The sequence below is a fragment of the Sebastes fasciatus genome, chromosome 1, assembly GCF_043250625.1.
Source record: "Sebastes fasciatus isolate fSebFas1 chromosome 1, fSebFas1.pri, whole genome shotgun sequence".
Classification (NCBI taxonomy): Eukaryota; Metazoa; Chordata; class Actinopteri; order Perciformes; family Sebastidae; genus Sebastes; species Sebastes fasciatus.
In genome coordinates, this window is record NC_133795.1 from 35,189,228 (window position 1) to 35,205,019 (window position 15,792).

General features: G+C 41.0%; 1 protein-coding gene across 10 annotated transcripts in view; it reads right to left on the bottom strand.

The window, feature by feature from the left end:
* cadpsb (Ca2+-dependent activator protein for secretion b) overlaps nt 1–15,792 on the bottom strand; it is a 79,691-nt gene that overhangs the window by 40,012 nt on the left and 23,887 nt on the right. For all 10 annotated transcript variants that reach the window (XM_074645789.1, XM_074645762.1, XM_074645753.1 and 7 more), the window contains exons 4-6: nt 4,891–4,971; nt 4,358–4,591; nt 2,167–2,288 (exon numbers count right to left, since the gene is read on the bottom strand). In XM_074645789.1, coding sequence (XP_074501890.1) covers nt 2,167–2,288; nt 4,358–4,591; nt 4,891–4,971 — 437 coding nt within the window. The remainder of the gene's footprint in view (nt 1–2,166; nt 2,289–4,357; nt 4,592–4,890; nt 4,972–15,792) is intronic.

The window sequence follows — 15,792 nt, forward strand, 5'->3', positions numbered from 1 at the left end:
GGCTCTTGAATTAGGGAGATCAGAGGAAGACATTTGGGCCTTAAAATAGCTCGTATTTGCATGAATGTTTCATGGACATTTTCTCTCGAATCTTGCGCCGTGCAGTACTGGTTAATTAGATGAAAAAAAGGTTAGATATATTTAGCCGGAGATATACTTTTTTTGCCTCCAGGACACCATCATTGTTATGAATCTGGTCTAGAATAACAAGCAATGAGGAAGCAAAGTATTTTAGGATACGTGCAAACCACTCTCAAAGAAAGGAAGGACATTTACAAACTATGCCATTTCATTTCATACCTGACATACTGCGGGATTACACAATTAATTTTCACAACTTGGTTGGCTGAGTCAGAAATCACCCAGTCAAATAGGTTTTTGGGTTCAGCTGTGAATCATGAATGACTCAAGCAGCTTTAACAAAAACAGAAACAGGAACGGTTTTTGCTTTCCCACAAGTTCAGAGGCTTTGCTATTAAGGCCCATCACAGTACAACACCCGATTTCATTAAACCTGTACATTATTTGTACGCATGTATTTCATTAAATGTGCTAAATGTGAGATCGGGAGCATAGCTATTGCCTCCGCATGGCTCTCAACATGGCAACGGCTGAGCTCGTGGCTTGCAGCCAAGCCCCCAGGAAGAGCACCGGGCTTTTAAGCAAATTTTTTTGTAGTGGCCAAACGGCAGTACTACAACATTACATTGGGAAAGAGACGTCTGTAGCTCAGCGGATGATTTCTTTTTAGGTAAATCAACTTCCCAGTACGAACACTCTAATAGCCCTTATTTAAATCATTAGGTCTTAAAAGCTGTAAAATGCACTATAATAGCCAAATCCAGAGTTATTTTCCTTCCTCCGTTCATGTGAATGAGACCCAGAATCAGGCTGGAATGAGGGCTGGGAGGCGGAGTTAAAGGAAACGCTACTGTGCCTGCTCAATGGGCCCAATGTGGAAGATCTGGGTACTTTATCACTCGGCAGTAGAGCCATTTAGGCTTCATGCGCCACTGAGCAACTCTCATAGGAATGAACGGGAGCCCGCCGCCAACGCTGTATCCAGTTCCCTTGATACATCCATGCTCGCAACGATGCTAACAGCACTAACAGTGAAAACAACAGCAACACCTCTGACGCAGCTGACAGTGTTAACCTGGGGGGGGTGGGGGAGGGGGAACTGGAGGGTGTGTGCTACACTTCCTCAATGGCGCCATCGGTTGGGATGGCGTTATCAGCTGTAATCGCCGTGTGAGAGCAGTGCAGAGTGGCGGCTATGAACTAGCCAGTGGGGCATTAAAAGGCCCGCTACATTGACCCGGCTATGTCAACAAAGTCAATAGAACAAGGTAGACATTACTCCTCTATATGTTTACATAGCAAATAGTTGTTCGATGCTATATTAATGCTCTGAATGTCATACAGAGCACCTTTAAGCACAGGTTCAGGTAATGCTGTACAAGAACTCTGGAAAAATGATTGATATATTTCTAAGAAAAAAAAGGAGTAAACTGAAGGTTTGCTCAACTGCACAGTCCCATTTCTTTTTAAACACAGAGTCTCACATGCAAAGTGCCTCCGAGAGTGAATGACGCATCAGAGAACACAAGCGAGAGCCCTGGAAATGTCTTCCTACAACCAAGCACCCACTGAGATGCAGTTTGCCAACGTAGGTTTGCTCTATTTTCTCGCAAGTGGATTTCACTCAGGGCATCTGAAGCAATTCACAGGAGGCACCAAAGATCAATAAAAGAATGGGGGCAGAATCCCAACAGTTTAAAATGAACAGTGTTAAATTATTGGAGAGATAATTAAAATTATTGAAATGACATTTTCGCTTTTGGATGAAATGAATAATTAAAAAGAGCCTGTAAGTTACTGCCAGCAGTGGAGTCACCGGATGTCTGAACGATAGAACTGAAGGCATTTCTTTTATTCTGACATAATTAATTTGATTAAAAACTGGCTCATATGTCTAACCGTGGCTGCCAAACACAAACATAAATGGACCGCCATCCAATAATGACATGGATAACATTGGGTGGATGTTTTTCTAAGTGCGATTCAATAAGACTCTAAATTTAATATAATCACAATACTCAGCAAATCAGCCATCAATATCAGACAGCTGATGCATTTGAATTTTATGTTTTTATAAAACCTTACGTTGGCTTGGATGCTTCTGCCTGGTCGGTCTGGAGTTTCTCGCCTCCCTCCACCTCCATGGTGCAGTAGACGATCCTGTTCGGAGCCAAAGACTTCAGCCCAACAACTTCCATGATCACCACCTAGGGAAAACAGAAAAACAAACACCTCAGTGAAGGTTGTACATGAGAGTGATTCATCTCTTGAAACAGGTCACAGATTAAAAAGTCACAAGATGTGAAGGTGGCAAATCCTTTGAGTTTGTTAGATATTTTAGAAACACTCTCCCAGCCACTATCACTAGTTCCACGTACAGCCGGTGCCCTCACATTACTAGATTTTCTACTAGAGCAGCTAATAAAAATTACAGCCATCCTCCCGATAAAGTACAACTCTCTATCACTGAAACTGCTTGTGGGCATAATCCTACACGTAGTCTTTAATCGCTCAGTGAATATAATATAGTACTAACAGTGCCAGGGGTAACTATTATATTGTAGCTGTAAATTCCTAGTGGGACTACCAAAGGCAGATATGTGTGCCGTCAGGATAACGCATCCACTTTGAATGAAAGTGTCCATCAGATCCACCAATGTCTTCAAGGTGCCAATATATTTTATTTGACTATCGCTTTCGTTTATGTATCATCCAGCATGCTCTTTTAATACTGTTGGCCCACGTTCTTAAAAGCATGACATGAATTTCTATTAAAAATGGAAGAATATCTAGACCAGGAGTGCCCAAACTTTTTGGAACTCAAAGGTGGGTCTCGGGCCAAAATTGTATTGTATTGTTAAGATGTAAAACTGTACTAAGAGGATCCCAAGTTCCCCTAATTGAATATTATTTTATCTTTAACATAGTTAACCCCTTAAAACCCACATGCTGAATACAGTTGGGCTTATTTCCAGTCATACATGCATTTCCAAGACTGTTTAGGGACCCCAGTATGCAGAAATATATATATACCACCATACCAACTTTAGAATTGGTGAAAATAACATTTATACTGCATGTGTTTTTACCCCAAACTGCATGTGATTATCATGAAGTGGACATGTCTGTAAAGGGGAGACTCGTGGGTATTCATAGAACCCATTTTTATTCACATATCTTGAGGTCAGAGTTCAAGGAACCCCTTTGAAAATGGCCATGCCAGCTTTTCCTTGCCAAAATGTTGCCAACATTTGGAGGCTTATTTAGCCTCTTTCCTGACCAGCTAGTATGACATGGTTGGTACCAGTGGATTCCTTGGGTTTTCTAGTTTCATATGATACCAGTAACTTCACTCTAAAAGCCTGCTTAAGCCTCTGAAAGACAGCGAAGCCGGTCACGAGAACCAGCGACACTGCAGGCCTTTTAATTAAAAAAATAATAATTTGCTAACATCTGGCTTGCCAGATTGAGCCCCAATTTGAGCCCTGCTCTAGACCTTTGAAAGAATAAATAATAAATATCCAAAATAATCAATATAAATTTAGAACTGATCAAATATAAACTGCTGCATTTATAACATGGCTGAAATAACCTTTTAATTATGTTTTCACTCTCTAAAAGTATTGTAAAAAGGACAACAACAATAATCTCTGAACATCGTGATCATAATAATATTCCCATGTTGTTATTCACAGTAAAGTTGGTCACGATCACCAGCGATACCGCGGGCCCTTTTAATTAAAAAACAGGCCCACAAATAGCTAACTGCATTCAAACTCCTTCTGTGTGAAGGAACAGAAAAAAACAGTGTTACATGCTTTGCACATTATGTACTTCCTGATTCTGAAATAGCACTGCATCATAAGGAATGAGGTGTGATTGCTCCCTGTTTTGTGGTGATAGCTCATCTCAGACAAGCCGATAACAAGATGAGTCACATTCCCCATTAAGGAGCAGGTAAAAGGGTGTGTGTGTGTGTATGTGTGTGTCAGTCTGTTCTTCACATAGCGTCTGTTCAACCCCCCTGAACAGGTCTGCTGTCTGCTTCTATACTTAGTCTGGAGCAGACAAGTAGTCGACGACAGCTCTGATTTATGAGATCTGGTTTAGGCATAGACAGCTGTAGTTTTTCATTGAGTTTAGAGAGTCTAATGAAATAATGTTCGCCCCATCTGGCTATAGTTAGAAATCCTGAGATATGTCAAAACGATCGAAACCCTTGTGGGTTTTCACATACATTTGATTATACATTCCCATCCAGCCTCGTTCACTGTACCTCCAGAGTGAAGGACAGAACCACATCGGACTTGGACAGCGTGTTCTCATCCTCCTGGCCCATGTCGATGATGGAGGTGTTGTGTCCCCGTTTCATCTTCTGGAGTTTGAACTCCCCTCCCTTGGACACGGGCATGCTCTCCAGATTGGCCATCAGCTGGTTCACTGAGGACTTGAGCTCCTCGATGAACATGGCCTCCATCTCTTTAGACACGAATTTGGGGAACTTACCGCCCTGTTGACAAAACAGAGACGCAAACAGTCACAGTCTTGATGACAATTAACAATGAGGTAAATGTGGAGTTTCCAGAATGCTGAAAACATCAAATCAAGATTAGTGCAGGTCTCTCTCTTTCAGATGATGGATATATAATTCAGTATAAAATAAATACAGTCAACTTAAATAAAAAAATGTAAATTGCACAATCTTTTCACCTGTGAGTAGAGGCTCCCGCTGCGATGTTACACCATATTAGTGACATATTAAGTATATAACAAAGCATATTAAAAAGTCCCCCGCAGAGTCTGACTCACCCTGGCAATCTGGTCGGCCATCTGAAGACGACCGTCAAGCTCTCTTCTGATCTGTGCAGCCTGCTCATCCAGGTTGTCCAACTATTGATAAGACCAGAGGAGCAGATCAATGAGGTCACATTAAGAGCCCAGCAATACTTTCATCACGGCCAGGGGTTAATGTCAAAGGTCACCTACAATTCCCAGCATCAATTATCTACCGTGAAAGATGAGAAATCCAAGAAATCCTTTAATACAGCACCATTACTTTCCATTCAGAGGTCCGGAAAGCTCACTTTCTTTTTCTAACTCTCCACCTCTGGGTTATTTTCTTTTTCAAATTTGTAGTCTTCAGCTCCAACTTATCAGGTTTTGTGCAGCTCCCTTTGGAGCCACAAAAGGCTTTCAACAACTTTTTCACATATGCGGTGGTACTCCCCAAGACCTCTAAACAGACCTTGATGTGTAAAGTCAGTTCCCCTTTAATGCTAACCGTGAGGTATAGCAGGATTTAAATTAGATGTCGACCGATAGTGGATTTTTAAACTATAACGATAGTTTGGAGCAGGAAAAAGTGAATTCATCTGCCGATATTAGGAGGTAATCACATGCACTCAGATGTTTTCAGCAAAAGTGGCCCACAGATGATCAGATAGAGCCCATAGCTTGCCAAATTAAAACGACCATGCTTGCTAGTTAAACAGAGACAGCATGCTTTCGGCAGAACAGCATTTATCTTCAGTGTAATGCATTAATAATAAAACGGTCTTATATAAAGTTAACTTTCATTAGAATATATCTCAGGTGCACATTGATTTCATGTATGGAGCCTCCATGCAAAACGGAGATGTACGTCCCCACTGGTGGTGGCTGTGCAGCCGTCGGTGACTATCGGAGCACAGTTCGGCCGATAAGGATAGTTTGTAAAACGTCCTATCGGTGCTTGACGTTAGGGATGCACCGATACTGGATCGGATATCGGGCGGATACGGATTCAAATAGCTGGATCGGATATCGGAGACAATGGGACCGATCTATTCAATTCAATTTTATGTTTATATACAATATATATTATATACTGGAATTATAATTCCTGTTTAACCAATTTGATGCTGCATTAAAAAGGTTTACACTTGAACTGTAATTCCTGTTAATTTTGAATTCTTTTTTTTACCAAGTTGCTGGAGTACAATTGATCATTTTAATGATAAAAAATTATTCAATAAATTTATATCTATGTATTTATTGGTCATATTTTGTTTTATAAAGTAAGGAAAGCAATGTTTGAGTCAAGCCTGATTTTGCCTTACACATAACAGAGTCACTTCCACACAGTGAGACATACAGGATATTATTAAACTCTGGTATCGGATCGGTGCTCGGTATCGGCTGATTCAGATCTGAGTCAGATCGGTGCATCCCTATAATCAGTCAACCTCCAATTCAAACGACAGATATCTAAGCTAGACCAAATGAACAGGCATGTTGAAGCACATGTGAGCAACCATAAAATCCATAGGTGTTCATTGAGCTTGACGAATGGTATAGAGCACTCTGCCGCTGCATAAAAAGGCTAATAAGAGGTCCAGTTTGTCCTAACGGGCTGCAATCATAGCAGCATGGCATCATGGCAGCACACATGAATAGAAAATCACACATGAAAATCAAAAGGAAATTCACCAATCCTTCATAGGAACCATGCTGCCATCACCATAGAGACCGTGAATGGACCGCCGTTTGTGAGGAGGTCTTTTTGAACGTGTCGAGTGTTTCGGGATTTTTCCTTTTCTTGTTGATTTCAATCAGCAGAGTGAAAATTCAACTCTCTGGATGCATTCACAGTAATAAGTAAAAACTTTTGACTTGGATGAGCCATTCCAAACTGTTTTGGCACATTGAGCGAGAGACAAAACCAGTGGGTAATTTCTTTAAAATGTTTAAAAACTGCCTGCATTGGACAATAACAGCTCCGGGGGAAAGATGCCTGACATCTGTTAGCCTAGTTTTTGCCCCCGAGTAATGAAAAGCAGAGACATTCATGGCTCTCTCACATCAATAATGAATGAGAGTTTTATATTAGCTGACACAAGGAAATAGAAGAGATGGCTGATGTCTCTCTCTCTCTCTCCTGCTCCCTGCTTCTGTATGCTTCACTTCTTCAGTTATTCTCTCAGCCAAAACGGCTCATTCTTGTCAAATGTGATGTTGTGACTCACCAGTCACCATTTCCTCCTTCAGGACGGCAGCCTAATTGAGACATAGTATCTGCAGCACAGTTGTACCTGGGGAGTCACAAACCTTTCCACACAGCGATGCTGTGCAGGTTTTCAGTGAAAAATAAAATCGACCTCGTCTCACCCGCGTGTTGTTTTATTGCAAAATCCTTGAGTTTTACACACAGGTGCTGTAACACTGGGGGAAAAACAGGATACTATAGGTTTCATGGAGGACATATTTCAGTGTTAACGTTTTATAGTGGGCGCATAACAAAGTGAATATTTGGAATAAAAAGGTGTCAGCTTGTCAGAGGAGCATATTTGAACGGAAAGGTGCAATTTGTCAGCGACAAGATGGCTGTAAAAAACATTTATTTATTTGACAATTTTATTTCCGAAAGCAAACCACATAATATGATTTATGAGGCTTTTCTGTTTAGATTTTATCACTTCTAAGTTAACTTTGAGAATGCACACACGGCGAGGTACAGACCAGTGTGAGCATTAATGCAATAAAAATACAATTTTGACCCAGTGCAAAGGGTAAAAAATGTTGAATCTTCATTTTTCAATCCAAAGCTGCAGCAAAAGGTTGGCTGTAATATTGTAGGTTTTGTTTTCATGATCATCTAGATTTCTGTATCCACTAGAAGTAAACATTGTATTTTGGCAAAACTGTCTAAAAATATTTCTATAATGATGGTATGGCTGGGCCATATGGCCAAATCTGTAACCAAGTCTATCACGATGTAGGTCATTTCATATCTTGATAATGATATAAATCACAATATAGCATATTTTCTGGTAATTCAATAAATAAATAGTGAAATAACCACATGGTAAAGCCTATTTCTGTATACTCCTGTGTGAATTAAATATTAAATAAATGAAAAAGACAGAGTATTTTACTCATACTCATTTAAGAACTTGAGTGCAAAATGAACATAATAGTTTTAAGTGAAATTATGGAGAAAATATAAATAAATATAGACCTAGCCTATATCGCCATAGAAACGATACAGAAAAATATATACGACAAACACTTTTATATTGTTTTAACAATATATATCGGCATATTGCCCAGCCCTAAATGATGGTAATGTAGTTCTGTACATATAGTATCAATCTGTAAATCACATAACCGACTAACTAACCCGCAAAGAACCCAAGATATCATCTTAAGGAACGCAAGCCAGCCATAAATGTTTGGTGAATAGAGAGGTGAAGTCTCGCCCCTTCCGGTGGACCTCATCGGACCTTATTTCAGAAAAACATATGAATGATAGTCAACGACGAGAGACAAATCATTTTTTAGTCCCTTTGAATCGCACCATGAATCACACATATGATGTTTGTCAATTTAGAACATCATTTTGCAAGTCAAGAAAATTGCAGTTTGTTGTAAAACTGTTGAAGTATCAGACTGTTGCGTAAGTGACGTATCTCTCGCTGAAGCTACGATGTCTGTGTGTTTCATACTGGGATGAACTCAAATGAGCAACGGGTCTCGCTCGTTCTTTCTCTTCCTGGCTGATAAAAAGACCAGGAGTCGCTGGATAAAACACATCAGGTAAGATAACGTTTCATTTGTGCGTGGAACATAGCTAAAAGTTCACTGAGCGGTTTCCCACAAAACTAAATGATACTACGACAAACCAACGACAAACTATGACTTTCTTGACTTGTAAAATTATGTTTTAAATTGACAAACATCATATGTGTGATTCATGGCGTAATTCAAACGAGTTAAAAAAATTATTTGTCTCTCGCCGTTGCCTACCGTTGATATTTTTTCCGGAATAAGGTCCCATGGTGGTCCAGCGGAAGGGGCGGGACTTCGCCTTTCTATAAAGCATAATAAGAGCATCATCTCTGAGCAGCTGCACGGACTCTCCAACTGAGCACCTGATCTATTTGTGATACAGAGCCATAAAGTCTTCTTGTCTCCTGCTGCTGGGACGCGTGCCAGAGCTGACCTCTCTGTGCCTTATGGTATTTCACCCTCTCCTATTACATTAACAGGCCTTGTCTTTCAGGCTTTACTGTATTGATTCGCTGCCCCTTCCAGCAATCCTTTTTAAGAGAGAATGAGCTGAAGTCACAGTGCAGCCGTTAACAAGAAAGGGGGGAGATCACAACTAAGAGGCGTTGCAAGGCTCGGACTGTGATCAAGCAACAAACGCAACACGGATGAGAAAGTCACACGGATAAAGTGGTAAAAAAACACATTTAAAAACGGAGGTCTTATAGGAATTATGGTTTCTTAAATCTAGACATTTAGCTGATATGGATTTTTCCTGCATTACTTCTTTCAGTAATTGATTCTGTTCACTGATGTGCACATTATGAAAGGATGTCAGCCAGATGGCATCTTAAATGGAGGACAGTCAGTGTGAACCGTCAACTCTAGTGTCCTACCAGTGCTGGCCACTAAACAGCCACCCTGCTACATAACCCAGAGTTCCTGTTTAGTAGAGCACATAATCAGACTTTGCCACCAGCTGCAGCAGAATGTCTGCACTTGCAGCGCAGTAGTACTCAGTACTGTTCTGCCACACAGTGACACTCAAACAAGCATCCTGTGGTAGGAAGTCTCACACGCATGAGGGTTTTTTTTTTTTTCATTGTCATGTCCAATAGTAGAAAACCAGAATCACCCACAACCAGAACTATGACTGATACTGATTGCATTCCTGCCTGAGCTGTGCCCCGAATGTCTCCTTTCCCCCCCTGCTGCTGGCGATCTGCGCTGCCTGTCAAAACACTCAAGCTCTTGGCACTATTGGACTGCGGTACCAGCGACATCTGACTCGTGCGATCCCAAAAGAACTGTCACTGCCATGCCTGGAAATCCCGCAAGCTTGGCTCATCGGTGTCTGACGCTGCATTTTCACCGTCTCATCTGTGTGGCTTCCCCCCTCCCGCAAAACACAACAGACCTAAATCTATACGTCCAGGCAAATTCTCCAGACTACAAAACCTCAGCAAAAGTGAAATACCGCAGCAGCAGCAGATAATATTGGTCATTGTGAGTATGTGCAGATTGCAGCTCGTCTGCAAAATGGCTAACATGAGAGGAGTGACTCTGAAGCATGTGATGTGGAGGGGGATGGGGGCCGGTTTCTTCTAGTACTCTCTCTTGACAGCAGTGTAAAGCAAAGACGGTCGAGGCTGTGGGAGGAAGTATAGAGCTGGAGGTCAGTGTCTGTGTGAACTATTGTAATAGCCACCCCATACTGAGCCCCACAGCACCCCAATCTTATCAAGCCTGCAACTACTGAAAGGTCACTGTTGTCATTGGCCCACTGGCACGATATAGGCGGACATGCAATCCCATATAAAATAAGGCTGGCTAAAAGGTAAGTTCTCTCGCTCTACGTTACTGAAGCTGACAGCAGCACTGCAGCTAAATAAAGGTGACACTGCCTCAGTGTTAGCCAAGCTGACAGCAGGTTAAAGGTGATGGAGCAGAAGCAGGCGGGTAGTTAACAGCACAGCTGATGACAGATTCCCAGGTGGATGCTGGGACGTTGGTAGCAGATAGCACACCCGGCCAGGGGCGGTTTCTTGTAGAGAACAAAGGCTGGGCGGACAGGGCCAGCTCGGAGCTGGATGGGACCTGGAGGAGTTGAAGCAGCTGGTCTATATTTAGACTTGCTGTGTGGGACTATGTGTCTGTACGTGTGTGTTTAAAAAAAAGCGTGCAGTGTGAGAGAAAGCTTCTCTTGTGCGGCGGGTGTAGCGACATGAATAATTAGGAAATGTACTAATGAGTGGACGTTGTGAATTTTCTCCATCTCGACTTCTAACATCTTAATCAACTTAGAGAAATATTTCTTCAGTCTAGAGCACAGATTTGGTTTTATCTTTTGATCTTGTTGACGTACTATGTGTAATGTGAAAGGGGGTCGCTCATAGGGGAAAATGATCACCCGACTCTACGGTTCCCTCCGGCTCTGCAGGACTTTGTTTTGGTTTTACAGCCCACAACTTCACTGTTTTTATTCACTCTCAGCAGCTTCATTTCCAGATGATACTAATAAAGATGTTTTTTTGTGGTGTAGTTGAGCTAGGACATCTCTATCAAGGACAAACTTTAGTTTTTTTTCCTTATAATAAACATTGTCCAGATTCCAAACCACGCGGGTGCAGTCAAGCTTCACTCTGCGTTTCAGCACCACTGCTTTTTCAGCTTAGAGGTGGCAGCCATAGCGAATGCTTTCATCCTCTCCCAATCCTGTGTGCACTGAAGAGGCTCCATTACGCAATTATATCAGCTACAGGCTAAACCAGGAAGAGCTCAGGCCTCATTTCCCAACTAACAGTTGCTGACAAGACAAATTAAAGAGGAAGAAGAGGAAGGGTCTCCTTCAAAAGCCTGTACAGGGAAAGCTGATTTGAGTATGGTCTGTCAGTCTGGTGGGGTGTAGTGTGGTTGGGGTTCATATGCCGTGATTTATAGCTCAGTGGAGGGAAAGTCTCATTCTGATGCGCCTGCTTTATTTCCACCCCCAGGCTTTGGGAATTTAATCAGCCATTTGAGATTAGGGAATAATTTGAGTTAGCGAGAGTCCACTGGTGTGAATAAATATCAATGATTAAAACACCTCAGAGAGAGAGAGAGAAAATTAGTCGACTATTTTGCTAATTCAAAAACGCCAAAAATTCACTGGTTTGTGAGGATTTGCTACTTTTCTTGTCATACAATTAGCTGAGTATAATTGGGTTTTGGACTGCTATTTGGAGAAAAATAATCTGAATATATCATCTTAGGCAGTGGGAAATTATGATAGGCATTTCCCCTATTTTTTGGCATTTTATCGACAAAATGATTCATTCATATTAATCAAGGCATCGTTAAATTATTTGATAATGAAAATAATTAAATTCCAGCCCTAAACTATTTCATACCACAGGAAACAAATAGCTATTCAATTTTAGTCAGGCACTAATTAATTAATCAATATGTTTGATATGAACACTGAACACACGACTGTGTAAAGTGAATGGCTACCTTTACCAAAAAGAAATTCAAGTGTGCTATTAGTATACTGCTTTTAAACTTAAAATAAGAGAGTATATTTTCAGTTTATTTTTTATGTACTTATCAGAGATATATTTAGAGATTGGAGCAAATATGATTGAAAAAAAGTTAGTTTTATAAAACGGTCGCTATATCATGACAGTAGTACATGAAACAGGTAACCTGAAAGAAATCATGTGCCTCTGTGTCCTCCGGTGCTCCTAACGGCATCTGTAAGATTTCACAGACCGGAGGAAAACAAGTAGTAAGAGCTGATCTAAGGTCTGCTATCCAGCTGCCATCTATGAGAGCCGGCTGTTGCACTCGTGAACTCCGATCAAACGGTCAAACTAGGCAGCGCTGATCAAATATGAATCAATATTCTGTTACTGTAATGCCATATCTCTCCTAAAATGTTTTCAGAATCATCTTGTAGTGCACTGTTTAGCTGTAAAGTGAGAAAGTTTGTGACGCCTAAAAGTATACATAAGTATAGTTGGCTCATACTGACAAGAATACAGAAAAGTCTAAGTATACTTGGCTTATATGCAAGATGCCGCATCGCCCTGTCGGGTTTATTTCACAAAAATGACCGGCTCGCTGTAAATGATCCCTTACGTGTCTGATGTGCACTGTTCAGAGTGTGCTGTACTTTTTTAGCAAAATGTGTGTTGAGCAAAGTCATTTTGGTTAGAGGATTTGAGAGAGACATAACATCTTGTCATGCGCTGATTGTCTGCCTTCGCTCTCTAGACCAGTGGTTCCCAAACCTGTTCTGCAGAGCCCCCCTATTGTAGATAAATAATGTTTCCAAGCCCCCCCGCAGGCCAGTGGAGAACCATGCATCATTAATACTTAGCCTCGCCCCACTCCCCCGTTATATAACTCCCGCCCCCCCCAGTTTTGGAACCACAGCTCTTGACAGTCTGCAGTTATATGACTGATTTCCACCACGGCTGTTTTGCTCTAACTAAAAATAAATCTTACCACAGCCAGGTTCAAAAACACAAATCTTTTTTTTGTATTATTATTTTAGGAAATGTTAGTATACCCAACATTAAAAGTGGACACAAAGTTCTATTAATATAGTCATCCAATTATAGTTTGCCAAACGGCTTTGCAACGCCGACACCAAACACATTTTCCTACAGTTGTTTGGTCATGCTTGGTGTCACCACAGCTAAATAACCGCAGCCATCAGGGAGTCGAGCATGCTCAGAGTCTGGCTGGCTCAGCCGCCGGCCGCACCAGTCTAATCAGTCTGTTAGTCATTTCCAGGGGCTGCTCTTGCTTCAGCATGAGACAGAAATAGACCAGTGCTGCCTTTCTACTATTTGGATGTAACCGCAAAAAATGTAAATCCCCAGCGATAACAGTTAAAAAAAAATGATGGCCTCTGAATCCCAGCCAATCCATGAAAACCTTTCATCAAATCCCAGCAGCCCTGAGCCCATGCTGACTGGATTGCTGCGTCTCCTTTTGAGCGAGGACTTTATCATTTAGTAGAGGGCAATATATGGCTGCTGGTTGCTTACTGACGAGATGCTCAAAGTCAACGTCAGTACAGTCTGATGTATTCATTATGACGGCAAACAAAACGCGAGAGGGAGGACTCAGAGAACAGCAGGAAACGCAGCCGGAGTCAAAAATTAGATTTTCTCAGGCAAATCATGTAATATTTGTTCACATATGAACGATCAATTTAAAACTGTCCCTTTCCACAATGATGACCTAAATCTATGTGCCATTTTACCCACCTATAATCAGTATTACACCATAGTATGAAGCTGTACACACATTTCTGCAGCATATACAGTATGCCTCTTTGTTGGTGTATTGTATTGTTGAATGTTCAGTTCAGATCTGTTCAGAGAAATGGTACTATGTTCTGCATGCAGATTTCTGACCGGATACTAACAGCTCTGCTGCCAGCACATTAAGAAAAACTAGGTTAAGCATCTTCAAAGGCCTGGGAAGAAAAATGCTCAGTGGATTTGGAGGCTATAGCGATGGATTGCACCTCTACATCAGAAGCATCGAACAAATGAACACTCTGCAGAACAGAGCGCTCATTGATCTTTGCCAACAGAGACATTTGAAGAATACTGAACGATCTAATTTGTTTAACAGCACCTTGTGCCATCTGCGCAGATTTATACAGTACATTAGCAACTGCTGAAAGAAGGTCTGACACCTGGTCCAAAGAAATTCAGCATTTTAAAACTCACTGGCGTCCAAGAGTTGGGTCCATTAGATCCGAATGAAATGAAGAGGTAAGTTTTTTTATGCATTAAATGATAAGCCGATGTAAATGTGTCGGAGTTCTCCTCCAAATCCTGTCGTGACGAGACTTTTAATCAACCTCGCGAAGAAAGAATACATTAGTGCTGCTTTCAGCATTCCCATAGAGAGCCGTAAAGCAGTAAAGCCAGCGAGGGAAGCAGAGTTATGTCTGACACGAGCCCTCAGTGTCCACTATTATCCACCTGCAATCTCAACACATCTCCCCTTCAGTGAAGCATCGCTGGCCTGCTATCAGGTCATATATCTTGAGGAGACATATTTACTTTTAAAATATGTCCATTCAACGCCACAACAATGACATGTTGTCAATGGCGAATACTAATAAATAAACACACACCTAGAATCATTAAATAGTCATTATTATCAATAATCTAGTCATTAAACCAAATTAAATGATAAAAGGGTGATTACTGTAGAGCGTTGGTCTGATTAAACGTCACATTTCATGGATTATTTTGACATATTTTGCTAATCTGGTGATTTTATGTCCGTTATCCTAATGTCACACAGTCGTTTTATTAAGATAGAACAGAATATTGTGTTTTCACACTTGGGCCGGGGAGGGTTTTTTAAGAACATTGTCAGTTTTTCACAAGATACATTTAATGAATTGTTGTCAAATCTGGAAGTGGTCAGAAAAGAGATCTCAGGTCCAACTCAAAGGTTGGTCTGGGGTTAACTTTAGCCTAAAGCCGGGGTTGCAAAAATGTCCATCAAGTTCTAAAAAGCCCAAAACGACGCCCTCAAATGTCTTTTTTCCAGGAGCACTGCTCGTTACATGCATACGGTCTTTTCAAAATAATCTGCCGTCTTCACAGGAAACGACTTCGCTTCAGTTTAGGCAACAGAACTACTTAGTTAGGGTTAGGAAAAGATTGTGGTTTGGGTTGAAATAATTATGAAAGTGGTGTTATTTAAGTTATGTGACAAATAAATCAATGTTGACTTCTAGTTTCACACGGGGTACAAACACCGGTGTTTTTTTACCAACCCAACCACCTCCATTAAGTGGATTACATACAAATTGATTTCATGGGATATATACGAAATACAGTGCATTACTTTTCGTAGGTAGAGCTACAAACGTAGTATGAGAACAGCCTGATGGTTTTTTTCTGACCAACAGTCCAAAACCTAAAGATATTCAAATTACAATGAAAGAGAAAAGCAGCAAATCCTCACTTCAAAGAAGCTGGAGCTAGCAAATATTTGACATTTTTGCTTGATTAAACAGCATAAATGACTAATTCATGATCAAAATTGTTTCAAATTATTTATCTGTTGAACAGCTAAGTGATTAATCGACTAATTGTTTCAACTCTTAACCCATCCAATTTACTAACTGCAGTTCAACAAGATCATTACATCACTATTGTGGCA